At 38.9% G+C, this 16,005-nt stretch overlaps 1 protein-coding gene across 1 annotated transcript in view; it reads right to left on the bottom strand.

Annotated features, from left to right (window-relative positions):
* ugp2a (UDP-glucose pyrophosphorylase 2a) overlaps window positions 1-15,382 on the bottom strand; it is a gene marked incomplete in the record, with an annotated part of 29,380 nt that extends 13,998 nt beyond the window's left edge. Inside the window, 3 exon segments of the mRNA XM_049469239.1 lie at window positions 6,333-6,440; window positions 13,163-13,290; window positions 15,160-15,382. Coding sequence (XP_049325196.1) covers window positions 6,333-6,440; window positions 13,163-13,290; window positions 15,160-15,175 — 252 coding nt within the window.
* Window positions 15,383-16,005: the final 623 nt, after the last annotated feature.

The following is a 16,005-nucleotide window of genomic DNA, read 5'->3' as shown; positions in this document are numbered from 1 at the left end:
TCCCTTTGGCTGGCAAAAAAAAAAAAAATCTAAAATCTGATTGGTCTACTATTAAACAAAGTGGAACAGCATAGAAATCTAATGAGGTACCATGGCAACCACTTAGCATTAACAGGTAAACCACCTAGAAAAAAAACGTAGCACATACTAGGAATATCATAGGAACCACAATGGTCTGGGACATGCTGACAACAACAACTGTACCATTGCGTATCGTACGCAATAATATCTCCAACATTTATCAATATGGTGAACGATATTATACACTGAAATATCCTGATATATCACCCACCCCTAATTATCACATCAGGGTACTACTTTTCTTTTTTTTTCTTTTTTTTACTGTTTTTAGCAAAAGAAGAATCCACACTGTTCTTATTTTCCATTATATATCTACTAGAGACAGATTATATCTGTCCAGTATCATTTATTTTACTTTAACCCTTGATATATGGAGATATTTGGAGGAGTGTATTATTATTAGTATCATGGCATTCTGGATCATTGACTTCTGTTACAAATCTGATAAAATTCTTCTTAGGAGTGCAATAATAAGAACATAATATTCATTTTGTTGCAGTAGTGTATCCTTGAAATATGTATTTTTTTCATTCAGTGTTTTGTCATATTGTGAAGAGTACGGTTATCACAAAAAAACAATGAAATATCTTGAAGGGTGTGATTGGAGATGACCACACCTTCACACTCTTATTCTTAAATGTTTTATACATTTATATATACAGTTATTATTTTAACTGTTCACGTTATAATTCACTTAATAACCTTATGATCTCTGCTCTCTTTTTAACTGTCACAATGACACAAGGCTTTGGAGGTTGTTTTGACTTTTTCAGGAATCAGGAAGGTCAGAGTGTTTTCATCAACAGTGAGAGCTGTGAGGAGAACGTGACCCTGAGTGGCAGAGAAGCTTCACTGCTGTTCTGCTGTTCTGGGACCAGTGCATATGAACTAGGAGACAACAAGCTCTCTGAGTGAAGTGCTGGGAACCTCTCCTCAGATAGCCAGCGCATGCCTGTTCTACACGACGTAAAGTCGCACAGGCCAGAAGATCTTTGCATCCACTCTTTTCCTCTTCTCTGTTTCATCTTCTCACAGACTTTAGGACACTTAAGGACTGTCTGCTGTGTTCATGAAGGACACAGTGCTGAACAACATCATGATAAGAACCTGTTGCTCAGACAGGCTGGAGCGGATCACGTCATTAAAACTGGACAACAAACTGTTTACTGGACTCTGCTGACGTAATCATATTGATAAGTTCTGTCCAATCACATGTCATTAGCATAAATGTATAACTGCTTGGATGAAGTCTGAGGAGTTCTCTCTGGCCCTCGACTGGCTTTAGTTTCTTTTTCTCTCTCTCTCTCTTTCTCTCTCTGGGTTGCGAATGTGTTGATCTATCGAGATTGTATTCGTTGATGTACGTTTACTCTTTTCTAATATATATCTATTAATTTTGTTCCTTTTATATATCTGTAATGCTGAAACTATTTTTCAAGTAAACTTTAATATATTTTAAATTCTAAGCTCTGACTCATTGGTCATCATTTCATGTTCTGAGATTTCTCACATCCAAGTTTTAAGTCGTGCTGTGGTAAATTACCCTACAATCTTGATATATTATTTTAAGGCCATATCGCCCACCACTACTACCAACTATGATTTTGACTGTAATTTTGTCCCTTAAGTTGGAAAAAATCTAAAATCTGATTGGCTGATCTAGGGTTACTATGTTTTTTTTTTGTTGTACAAAACCAGTATGCAGTGTGTATTTCAGATCCAGCATATGGACGGGAACATAAGTCCAGAGCCTGAGGCCGTTCTGGTCAGACTGGCCTCATTATTCAGTAAACAGAGGAGGAGGAGGAACACGCTCAGAAGTTCTGGCCAAGCGTCTGACTGGGCACCCTGACAGCCAATCAGGAAAGAGAGAGGAGGAGGAGGAGGAGGGGAAGAGCATGTGAAGAAGAGGAAGAATGAATGGAGAGGAGGGGGTTGGCATTTGGCCTACGGAAGTTGGCAAGCCGAAGACTCTACAAAGATCAAACCCTTAAAAAGAGTGAGCAGCATGAAGTTATCCAAAAGCAGTGTGTAAGACTGGTGGAGGAGAACATGATGCCAAGATGCATGAAAAAAAACTGTGATTAAAAACCAGGGTTATTCCACCAAATATTGATTTTCTCTCTTAAAACTTTAAAAAGCTAATACAAGTCTAAAAGCTCTGCATCTTTTTTTTGTTATTTCAGCTATTTCTCATTTTTTTTATTTGGAATTTGGGAGACATGTTGTCTGTAGTTTATAGATTAAAACCACAAATGTTCATTATATCTGTTCAGTATCATTTATTTTACTTTAATCCTGGATATATGGAGATATTTGGAATACCATATCCATATTGTGTGCAATAATACATTTTATTTTTCATTTTGTTGCAGTAGTGTATTCTTGAAATATATATATTTTTTGCAGAGAGTATCGTTATCTCGAAAATACCATGAAATATCATGATATTATTTTAGGTCCATATCGCCCACCCCTACTCCAAACATGATTCCCAAACCCAACAAAAAGATTAAAAAGATCTGTAGGGTTTGGAAATCCACGGTCAGTGTACATTAGTAAGCTGGCCTTCACCTCTTACTCACTCATGTTTAACCAAGTTAAATACAGCGGGGTCAACGTCCACATTACCCTGACCCCAAAAACCATGAAAACCACAGGCAGTGGAGGCCCCAAAGATCTAAAGAGCTCTCCAACACTCCAACACTCAGAAAGGAGGGTTCAGATGCATCTATTTCCAATTAAAGACACTGGAAAAGCCAAAGGAACGAGGAGGAGAGAAGCTCCAGAAATGTGTTTAAAGTTCAGAGAGCAGTCTGGAGTTCAGGTTTCAGATTCTTCATGGTTCACGAGTGCGCCTCCACCCATGTGACAATACACACCGTCCCCAGACCTTCACCACAGACATAACCGGCAAGTTAGAAAGATCAGTTTCAACAGTCCTTACATTATAAATGTGAGTTATATTAGGGTTGTGCTGTGATGGCAGTAGATGTGTAATTACATAATGCCCCACATAACTCCACATACTTGTATCGAAATTAGCCGCTAATGCTAATTCTCCAGCCTTAGTGCTGGAGAAATCCTAAAATCTAAGCTTACTGTAAATAAATGGAAGCGCTTTATTCACTCAAATAAACAGTTTTCAGAAATCTGGGTAGATTAACATCCAGCACTCGGTTGACCCACCCAGCGGCAAGACCTGCTGAAATAGAAGTTCCTTAAAGTGTCTCCTAAAATGCATCTTATAGTGCGAAAAATACGGTAAATATGGTTTTAATGTCAAACTCACATGTGTTCAGTCTTTAGCAGAAATAAATGATTGACATAGCTGTTCCAATACTTTTGGAGGGCACTGTAAGTCATCATCATCGTGATAAATGTATTATCATGATAATATTGTATCTTAAGATGCCCTGGTATTCCCACCTCTAGAATATATAGCAAGAAAAAAAAAAGTTGCAAGAAAAAGTATAGAAACCCTTTGGGATTATACTTGGATTTCTGCATAAATTGGTCATTAAATATGTTCTGGTCTTCATCTAAGTCACAACAATAGACAAATACAGTCTGCTTAAACTTTAAACTAATACCACACAAAAAACTATATGTTTGCATGGTTTTATTGAACACAACATGTTAACATCCACAGTAAGAGGGGAAAAAGTATGTGACCCCTATAGGCTAATGACTTTTCTAAGAGCTAACTGGAGCCTGGAGTCCAATCAATGTGATGAGATTGGATGTGTTGGTTTAAGCTGCCCCTGCCCTATAAAAAACACACCAGTTTTGAGTTTGCTGTTCTTAAGAAGCATTGCTTGATGTGAATCGTGCCTCACACAAAAGATCAAGCTCTCAGAAGACCTACGTTCAAGAATTGTTGACTTGCATGAAGCTGAAAGGGTTACAAAAGTATCTCTAAAAGCCTTGATGTTCATGTGTTCATGGTAAGATAGACGGTCTACAAATGGAGAAAGTTCAGCACTGTTGCTGTTACTCTCCCTAGGCATGGTGGTCCTGTAAAGATGACTGTAAGAGCACAGCGCAGAATGATCAATGAGGTGAGGAAGAATCCTCATTGAGAGTGTCAGCTAAAGACTTACAGAAATCTCTGGCACATGCTAACATTTCTGTTGACAAATCTACAATAAAGAAAACATTAAACAAGAATAGATTGATTCTGGAATTGAAGAGCTGGCAGCCTACAGTCAGACAGGCACGTACAGTGACTGCAGGGACAGAGCGGTAGATCTGGTATCATGTCAGCGTTCAGTGGGCGGGGCTTACGGATCAGCTGTTTCTGCCTCCGGCATGACCTGACAGGAACAACTGTCTGGATGAAAGAAATGTCAGCCAGCAGCAGAAACCTCATAAGCTCTGGCTTTCTTTACCTCCACACCTCTCTCTCTCTCTCTCTCTCTCTCTCTCTCTCTTTTTTTCTCTCTCTCTCTCACTTTCTCGTGCGCTCTCTCGCTCGCTCTTCTTGAATGCTGGAGGGGTCAGTCTATTCATAGATCAGCTGTATGCCCGTGTGTGTGTGTGTGTGTGTGTGTGTGTGTGTGTGTGTATTTATAGATGGAGGTCGAGGGACTAAAATGTCACGGAGGTCAAAAACTGTCTGTACAACCTCGGGTTCACACAGACACACACTCACTTAAATACATGGATACAGTAAACCCCAAGGCCTTATACACCAGAAAGACTTTTAGAGGCTACTTTTGGGTAGTGCACCTCTTGGTGAGGGATCTTTCACTGCTAGACATGCCTCTACAATGCACTCAAACACTTTCTTGCCAGTTGACAGACAGTGGCAGTAATGAATGATAAATCTAAACTGTTAATTACTGAAACCTTTAACCACAAATACAGGTTCGGTTGGGGATCCAACAATGGTCAGGTTTGAGTCTGGAGACAGAGTGCTTCAATCCTACCTTTGTTGTGGAGCGACACATTGCCCCAACATACTAGTGTGCTAATGTGATGATCTGAAAAACCTTCGCATATGACAGTCAGTCACCCCTAATCGGGGTGTGCCATATTGTATCATACACAGTAAAATCACCAAAAATGATATATCGTGATATCGCGATATTCTTCAAATCAGTCTATTTTGTATTTATTTAGATATTTACTGTGGTTACTTTAATTGTGTCTGTTTGTTTGCAGTTTACAAGCAATAAATATGATAAACTTTAGTTTTGCTTAAAAATGTTGCTATATTTTTATTTTGCTACACTATTATTTTATTTTATGCAAAATCTGCTGTTGGTAAGGTATTTTTTAGATTTTTTATTTCTACTGAATACACAAAATTCTTATATACAGCTCTGAAAAGGCGAGAGAGCACTCCAGTTTCCTATTTATAGGTTTATGTTTGAGTAAAATTAACATTTTTGTTTTATTCTATAAACTACAGACAACATTTTCAAAATAAATATTGTCATTTAGAGCATTTATTTGCAGAAAATGAGAAATGGCTGAAATAACAAAAAACATGCAGAGCTTTCAGACCTCAAATAATGCAAAGAAAACAAGTTCATATTCATAAAGTTTTAAGAGTTCAGAAATCAATATTTGGTGGAATAACCCTGGTTTTTAATCACAGTTTTTATGCATCTTGGCATCATGTTCTCCTCCACCAGTCTTACACACTGCTTTTGGATACGTATATGCTGCTTTACTCCTGGTGCAAAAATTCAAGCAGTTCAGTTTGGTTTGATGGCTTGTGATCATCCATCTTCCTCTTGATTATATTATATAAGAGTTTTCCAGGAATACAGTAACGTCTCCACCAGATTAAAGCCTACGAGTGTAGAGCAGGATCTACAGGCCCAGCTGTAGGAACTTAATCTGTGAGTAAATGTGCTGCAGGATGCCATATAGAAACATGTGTAACAGCACCACACCAACCACTCCTAGAGGCTCCAACAGAGTCTAAACTAAAGCCTTCTTTTAGCTGTACAGTAACGGCCTATAGAAAGACTCTTAAGCTCTTCAGTTATCTCCATTGTCTTTCTCACACACTCCTATACTTTCCATCACCTCCCTCTCGCTCTGTCTTTCCTCACTGTAGACCCTCCTCCACCCACCCAAGCCCCACAACTCTGTGTGTGTGTGTGCTCTCTAACATCAATCACAGCACTGACTGAAGCCCCAGGTAGCTTCCCCAATGTCCTTTACAGGATGTATATTAGCATGAAGCACTGTATGTCTTCTATGGATATGTGTGTGTGTGTGTGTGTGTGTCTCACCGAATCCTCGGGAGGTCTGTTGATTTTGGCCCAGTCCACTGATGGTCCTTTTACCTGCAGGAACCTGTGGAACAGCTGCTTAAATCCTTCAAAATCCTTCCTGGAGCACTGAAAACACACACACACAAATACACAGTCATTATTACAGTGTCTGTTACACATTTTTAAAGGATGCACAAATTATTTGGCAACCAAAATTATTTAAAAATACAAAAAAAAATAGGCATTTGGCCAAATATGTGAATAATTGTGTATAATTTACACAAAATAACGACTAATTTATATTTGAATTATTTTATTATTGTTTTTATTCCTTCCTTATATACAAGGTTACTACTACTGGCTAAAGCTGGCTGTAATTTTCACTTACATAACTTGAGTAGCGCTATCGAGGTAAACGTGTTACTAAAATTATACTGCTCAGGTAGCTAGCTTGCTACATGATAAAACAGCACTGTTAAAATAATAATACTTCATCGATGTGAAAATAATTATTTAATAGAATGGCACTGCTGAGGTACATCTATGGTTAGAATAGCACTGCTGGAGTACACTTATGGCTAGAATTGCACTGTTGTGGTAAGTAATATAATACAGGAAATTGACAAATCCTGCACCTAACAGCTGGGGTTATGCATAGGGCTCAGCCAGGATCTACTACTCACTCAACTAACAACAATAGCAAAACCACCACAATCTGATACTGGCTCGACAAGAATCCAGAAGCACAGCCTAACACTATGTTCATGGTCCATTGCCTCAACTGCCAAGTAACAGACCTACCAAAAAAATAACCTATGAACACACAGAATCCCTCCTTAATCTAAGCTCACTTCCTTTAACTGTGGCAACAACACACTTACCTAAGCACAATCACACACAATAAATCACATTATAAGTTGCGTGAGCAGAACACAGCAACCACTACCATCTGATACTGGCTCGACAAGAATCCAGAAGCATAGCGAACTATGTTCATGGTCCGTGCCTCAACTGCCAAGTACTCAGACGTCTACAAAAACTCATGAGACAAATTATTACAAGAGCAGGACCACACCAATCCCCTTCATCCAAACTCTAACACAAACTTCAGTGCAAGCTCTTCTCAGGGGTCATCAGGCAGGCACCTTCCTTCGTCAGTGTTTCACTGAATTAGGCCCACGACACCTCCAGAAGGCTCAACAGTGAAGTCTGGCGTCCCAGACCCACCCCCCTCCAAGCTTGCTGTTGAAGCACAAACTCATTCCCTTCCCCACGTAGCCTCAGCCCTTCTGAACCACAACCACTGACTAGATCTTTCAGCTACATCTGACAACTCCTTCACTACAGTCCTTAGCACACGACCTCTAATTCCGAATTCAGACAGCAGTCTTGTGGCAGACTTCGCAACAAAGCCTCTAGTACCTACCTCTACCGGTCTAATATACGCTTGCCACCCACGCTCTCTCACCTCAGCCACCAAGTCTGTATACTTCAGCCTTTTCCTTTCATAAGCTCCATCTACCTCGTCTTCAAACGGAACAGTCAGCTCTATAAAATACACTATCCGCTTACTTTCAGAGTACAACACTACATCCGGCCTCAAGGTTGTAACCAGAATGCACTCTGGGATCTGCAGTTTACTACCTACATCCACTAATAACTTCCAATCTCGTGCATTGGCCCACTTACCAGCAGTTTTCAAGCACTGTGCTGTTTCTCCACTATGCTGCCCCTCACGCACAAACGTGATTACCCTACTGCAACCTACCACGGGCATGTTATTAACTTCTAACCGTTTCTTATCAAGTGCACCTGCAAGAGATCTAAGTACCTGATTATGCCTCCATGTGTAGCGCCCCTGGGATAGACTCACCTTACATGCCGACAAAATGTGCTTCAGCGTGCCACTTCCTGCACATAGCTTACAACTTGGATCCTCACCCACCCACTGAGCAAGGTTTTGTGGCGTTGGCAGAACATCATATGTAGCTCACAAAAGAAACTTTATACGGTCTGTATCCAATCCCCATAACTCTCGCCAGGTGATTCTCCGCTTCTCTACACTTTCCCATCTCATCCACTGCCCCTGTTTACTCTGCCCTGCTGCTTTTGCCCTCCTTGCTTCCTCCTCCTGCTCACGAATAAACCCTGTAACCATACGCCTTTTCTCAGGTGATGTGGCCTTGCCGAATGCTTTCCAAGAATCACCTAAACCTAATCCTGCCCTCCCATTTTGCACCTGCCCCACAACATCCCTGTGCTCCAGTGCCCTCCTTGCGGCTTGAGTAGCTTCTCGAGCATTCCACTTTCTCCCAGACCTAGTCACTGGTGCTGTTGCTTTAACCAGCCCGTCTTTTGACCCTAACAACTGCATTTCACGTCCTACCTTAGCACATTTGAACTCCTCAACCAAGCTCGTCAACGGCAGTTCCAGCATCCCTCTCCCACACCACGCCACACTACTAAGGCAACGCGGCACCCCCAACCATGTCCTTATACCCTTGCTCATAACCCTTTCTAACCTCTCAACCTCAGAAATCGGAATATCATAAACTGTAAGTGGCCACCTTAGACGAGGCAACAAACCAAACTGCAGACACCACAATTTTAATTTACCTGGCAGAAAAGACTTATCAATTCTATTAATGGCCTCCACCATTTCCGTCCTCAACCCTTCCACCTGCTCTTTATCATTCAGTGCTGCAGTATACCACCTACCTAAACTCTTAACTGACTTTTCCAATATAGATGGTATGACGTCTCCCTCCATCATAAACCTTTCTTGTATCAATTTCCCTTTAACGATTGATACACTCCTAGACTTGCTCGGTTTAACTTTCATCCTAGCCAGCCTAAGATTATCATTTAACTTCCCTAGCAGTCGCCAGGTACATGGCACCGTGGTCGTTAATGTTGTCATATCGTCCATAAACGCCCTAACTGGTGGGAGTCGGGGGCCATCATGCAGCCTCTCCCCGCCTACGACCCACTTAGAAGCCCTAATAATCACCTCCATTGCCATCGTAAACGCTAGCGGTGAAATTGTACAACCTGCCATTATACCTATTTCCAGTCGTTGCCAAGATGTGACACACTCCCCTACACTAAAGCAAAACTGTATGTCTTCAAAATAGGCTTTAACTAACCTTGAAATCTCTTCTGGAACCCTAAAAAAATGTAATGCCTTCCACAACAATGCATGCGGTACCGAACCAAAAGCATTAGCCAGATCTAAAAACACCACATGTAGATCCTTTTTCTCGGCTCTTGCTGTTTGAATCTGATACCAAATCATACTATTATGCTCTACGCAACCAGAAATTCCTGCCTTTTGTACAGACGTATCAATTAAATTATTTCTTTTCAGGTACGTTGCTAGTCTACGTGCAACCACACTAAAGAAGATCTTACCCTCCACATTCAACAAGCTTATGGGACGGAACTGATCAATAGCCACAGAATCCTTTTCTTTTGGGATAAGAACACCACCTGCTCTGCGGCACTCCTTTGGAATAATCCCCTTCTTCCACACTATAGCCATTAGTTTCCATAGAAACTTCAAAACATCTGGTGCACTTTTATATAATCTATATGGAACCCCATTTGGCCCTGGGGCAGAACCTGCCTTTGCAGCCTTCACCACCTCCTGAACCTCACTCCACCTAGGGGGGTTAACATCCATCTTCCACTCTATATCACCTAACGGCGGCATGTCTGCTGGTAGGTCCAGGTCGCTAGACCTTTCCTTCTCTGTGTAGACACTCTTAAAGTGCTCCTCCAACTCCCTCTTTCCGACCTTTAGATTTCCTGATTTCTCCTTTCTAAACAGACTCTTAACAAACCTAAATGGATCTCTAAAGAACTCTATCCTAGCATGCTCCTTCTTCTTCCTCCTTTTCCTCATAGCCTCTGCTCTCCGCAATTTTACCAACTTACTTCTCAACTCCTCCTGCAATAACTCAATGCCCTCTCTTTCTGCCTCATTCCCATTCTTCCACTTCTTTCTGAGTAACCTTGATTCCTTAACCAGTTTTTCTATTTCTACCTGCCGCCTTGATTTAACTACATTTAATCACGTTTTAATTACGTTTGATGAGAAAAGCACTACTGAGGAACATTTATGGTTAGAACAGCACTGTTGTGGTAAATGTATGATTAGAAAAGCTTTGCTGAGGTAACTGTATGGTACGGATAGCACTCCTGAGGTAAATGTATTATTAGAATAGCACTGCTGAGGTAAATGTATGGTTAGGATAGCACTCTTGAGGTAAATGTATGATTAGAGCAGCACTACTGAGGTAAATGTATGATTAGAAAAGCACTACTGGAGTACATGTATGGCTAGAATAGCACTGCTGTGGTAAATGTATGATTAGAAAAGCACTACTGAGGAACATTTATGGCTAGAATAGCACTGTTGTGGTAAATGTATGATTAGAAAAGCACTACTGGAGTACATTTATGGCTAGAATAGCACTGTTCTGGAAAGTGTATGAATAGAAAAGCACGGCTGAGGTAACTGTATGATTAGAATAGCACTACTGAGGAACATTTACGGTTAGGATAGCACTGTTGAGGTACATGTATGATTAGGATAGCACTCCTAAAAATATAAAAGGCTTGTTTGGATGCGTCCCTACTCTACATAATACACTAAACAAATTCACTTTCTTCTGAATGCTTCCTGCATAAACGCCTGCAAAACGCCTCGCAAACACCTCAGCAGCTTCTAAAGCACCGCAAATTCACACTTGGTAATTAGTGCCCATACTGCAGTGCTGAATCGGTGTGTTCGTATAATTACGTCTTTCAACTTTAACCTCCCGATAATGCTTTTAGTCTTGCTCTGTGGGATGAATGAGGTGTAATTAAGTGGTCGCTGCCTCTAGGGAAGCTCTACATGCTTTAATTACAGTTCTTACTGCTGCTGGAGGAGCTGATGCTGAAAAGTTGGGATGGAATAAAGCAGCCTGATGGGAAGAGTGAACCGCCGCCCACCAGGATCAGCAGGAACGGTGGGATTAAGATCAGAAGAGTTTAAAACATGGCGGCGTTTCTGTCATTTCAGCTTAGAGCTGGACAGTGCGGCAGAGAGTCTTATAAAGAAATATAGAAAGATACCAGGGATCATTTAGTTACAAAGCCAGAAATAGTGGGTTAGCCATGATGCTAACAGCTGGCCTTCAGGAATTAGGTTCAGGAAAACACCATTTTTTATACATTATATTTTGATAGGATTTTCAGTAAAAGCTCTACTGAGGTACATTTATGGTTAGAATAGCACTGCTGAGGTAAATGTATGATCAGAATAGCATTGCTGAGGTAAATGTATGATCAGAATAGCATTGCTGAGGTAAATGTATGATTAGAATAGGACTGTTAAGGTAAATTTATTATTAGAATAGCACTGCTGAGGTAAATGTATGACTAGAATAGGATTGCTAAAGTAAATGTATAATTAGAATAGCACTGCTGAGGTAAATGTATGACTAGAATAGCACTGCTCAGGTAAATGTATGATTAGAATAGGATTGTTAAGGTAAATGTATTATTAGAATAGCACTGCTGAGGTAAATGTATGACTAGAATAGCACTGCTCAGGTAAATGTATGATTAGAATAGGATTGTTAAGGTAAATGTATTATTAGAATAGCACTGCTAAGGTAAATGTATGACTAGAATAGCACTGCTGATGCAAATGTATAATTAGAATAGCACTGCTTAGATTCTGTTTGATTTGTATTTAAGAAAATATTGATTTTAAAATTCAGGAAAATTCAGGTTCAGGAAATCGTCAATGATTAATGATTTTTATACATTATATTTTGATAGGATTTTCAGTAATATCAGGAACAGGACGACTGAGGTACATTTATGATTAGAATAGCACTGTTAGGGTAAATGTATTATTAGAATAGCACTGTTAGATTTGAATTCAGGTAAATATTGATTTTAAAATTAGGTTTATTAAAACACCAATTTTATGATTTTTATAAATTACATTTTGATAGGGTTTGACTGCATTTAGAAAATGATAAGAGCATGAGTTAGTAAGAAGGGGTTTTCACAAATAATTGGACATTTAATGTATTTAGAGGAAAGCAAACAGGATTATGCTGGTCAGTCTGGTGGCAGATTGATCTTAAAACTTTCTGCAAGAACTGAACACGAGATCCTGACTTTCTTCCTCAGTCTGTATCCCGTCCTTGTGTCACATTACCCCAATTTTCTAGCTAGCATGTTAACTGGCCACACCGATAGCCACACGAGTGACTTAAAATAAATGTATGATTAGAATGGCACTGCTGAGGTACATTCATAATTGGAATAGCACTGATGAGTTACATGTATGACTAAATTAATAAATGAAACAACATTAGCAGGTTAGCATGCTTGCATTGTGAAACAGGGTATGCTAACTAAATGTGAAATGGAGAACTGTTAGCTTTCACAACATTATTCCACAGAGTTAGCAAGTTAGCATGCTAGCATAACTTGAGCTTTTACAACAGCCATTGCCACCTGCTTCATTCCACATAGCTACCATGGCATTAGCTATATGTCCAAATCTTTGTGAACAATGCATGTCAATTAAATGCAAAATAAAAAAGAATGAGCTTTCACAACACTATTCCACAGAGTTAGCAAGTTAGCATGCTAGCATAACTTGAGCTTTCACAACAGCTAAAGGCTGGTAGCCATAATGCTAATGCCCACATAGCTACCGAAGCATTAGCATCATGGCCACCTGCTTCATTCCACATATATAGTGTATGTAGCAGTGAAAACATGGTGCTTGTTGTCATTGTTGTAATCAGCTCTTTAACCCCGCCCCTTCTCCCGCTTACCTCCGCCTCTGCTCCGGAGGTGGTGGAGAGAAGCTTCTCCAGCTCTTTATGCATGGAGTTCTCATGCTGCTGCCTCAGCTTCTCCTGAAACTCCGTCATCACGGCGTTCGGACCTGCTCGACTCAACTCTACACACAACAAATACACAAATTAACTCATTACATCACACTGAAATTCACTGATCTACAGTAACATATACTGTAATTCATTACATCATCAGTACAGGAAATTAATTAGTCCTTACTTCACAATTATTCTGTCTAATATGCACTCTAACTTATCACTTAACATAATTACATGCAATGTTTCCTTCTAATGTTTAGTGTAATTCACTCAATCACAAGTAATTACAGGTAATTATTCAGTACAATATGTACACCTGTAATCACTTAGCATACTTACATAAAATATGTAGTGTAATTTACTCCATCACAATTACAAGTAATTATTCCGTCCAATATGAACTGTAAATAATCACTTCACATAATTACATGAAATGTTTAGTGTAATTCACTTCATCACAATTACAAGTAATCACGTAACGTAATTACATAAAATATGTAATGTAATTCGCTCCATCACAATTACAAGCAATTATTCAGTGCAACATATACCGCAAGTAATCACTTAATATAATTACATAAAATATGTAGTGTATTTCACTCCATCACAATTGCAAGCAATTATTTAGTCCAATAAATACCGTAAATAATCAATTAACATAATTACATGAAATGATTAGTGTAATTCACTCAATCACAATTACAAGTAATTATTCAGTCCAATATGTATTTTAAGTAATCACTTAACTCATTACACAGTGTAACTCATTATATTACCATTATATAGTCTTCTTTTCAGTGCAAGACAATAAATAATATAATTACATGTAATTATTTAGTCTAATATAATATAATTCAGTCTAACGTATAGTGTAATCTGATTACGTCCACAAAATACTTTTGTCATTAAATATGCACATGCAATGTTAGGATCTAATGTACTGTGTAATTCACTAGATTCCAATTGCATGTAATTTTTTAAATCTAAGTAAGCTATAAAACATTACATGTAATGAATTACATCACATAATTACATGCAATTATCAAGTCTAACATATACACAGACAAAAAAATAAGAGAGCATTTAAAAATGATGTTTTTCCTTGATTTTACTCAATTGAAAACCTCTGGAATATAATCAAGAGGAAGATGGATGATCACAAGCCATCAAACCACCAAACTGAACTGCTTAAATTTTTGCACCAGGAGTGAGTAGGATAAAGTTATCCAAAAGCAGTGTGTAAGACTGGTGGAGGAGAACATGATGCCAAAATGCATGAAAACTGTGATTAAAAAAACAGGATTATTTCACCAAATATTGATTTCTGAACTCTTAACACTTTATGAATATGAGCTTGTTTTTTTATTTGCGTTATTTAAGGTCTGAAAGCTCTGCAGCTTTTTTGTTATTTCAGTCATTTCTCATTTTCTGTAAATAAATGCTCTAAATAACTAAAATATTTTTATTTGGAATTTGGGAGAAATGTTGTCTGTAGTTTATAGAATAAAACAACAATGTTCATTTTACTCAAACATAAACCTATAAATAGCAAAATCAGAGAAACTGATTCAGAAACTGAAGTGCTCTCTTCATTTTTTTTCCAGAGTTGTAGATTAACTCTTTTCACCATATTACTTCAGACTATTTCACTCATTACATTAAATTACATCCACTACTTCAGTCTACAGAATAAAGCAAGTGTATGTAAGCAAATAAATTATCGTATTTTATTAGAAATAAGATCAAATTTACGTAAATCAATATGAACACACACATCACTGTTACGGAAATAAAGTTACAGACATTAAACAAATAAAGCACAAAATTAAAACAAGACAAAAAGACAGGACAGCATTGTTCCTTCATGCAGCATCAAAGCAAAAACAGCATCTTGGATGAGTTTAAAATAGATACCCTTAATCAAGACAACTCACCAGCCACAAACGACATGATGAAAACCCTCTTTTAGCAACACTTTGAGATCAGAAATGTGATACAGAGCAGAGCTAGGATTACAGTAACTGTCCCTGAGTCTCTTCCAGCTTCTCTCACTGGAGATATCGGCACAGATCTGCTGCTAAATGTCCTGTTGTTTTAACGGGGGGCTCGAGCTCTATGCATGCACGAGCACCAGTGTTGAGTTTGATCCCCTCCCACTGACTGACTGACACACACACACTGGAACACACACACACACACACACACACACACACACACACACTGTTTTTTTTTTCTGGAGGTGACAAAAGCTAGTAATGTGACCACTGACTGAGCTGCAGGGTCCCTGCTTTTATATGAATACAAACACACACATACACACATCCATACATACATTCTGTATAGACTGTTTCTTAAACACACACTTGCTTGTATTCATGACTATGTAGTGCTTTATTGCTTTTACTTCTTCTTTAAGTGTATATTTATAGATGCCTGCAGCCAAATGCTAATGTTAATGCTACACCTAACATTGACCTCTGACCTCTAAATAATTATAGTGTTTCCACCCCCCTGGGTACATTGTGTGCTAGTAAAGGGGAAGTAGAACATGGCGCACACACACACACAGTGCTTTTACTAAGCTTGAATTAGATTTTTTTTAGAATTTTCCATTCCACCTTAATTACTGCAGTACTTAATGCAACTACTTCAGCATTTAAGGTGTAACGGACCAACAGGTTAACTGAAAAAACTTAGTTGAGTCTTTCTCGCCATAATCTGGATTAGAACATTACTCAAATATTCACTATTCACTGTATACCTGTAACTCTACCTCTTCA

The sequence above is a fragment of the Astyanax mexicanus genome, chromosome 21 (assembly GCF_023375975.1).
Source record: "Astyanax mexicanus isolate ESR-SI-001 chromosome 21, AstMex3_surface, whole genome shotgun sequence".
NCBI classification, from domain to species: domain Eukaryota; kingdom Metazoa; phylum Chordata; class Actinopteri; order Characiformes; family Acestrorhamphidae; genus Astyanax; species Astyanax mexicanus.
The sequence above is the reverse complement of the archived record's forward strand: the minus strand, read 5'-3'. Positions and strand labels throughout refer to the sequence as shown.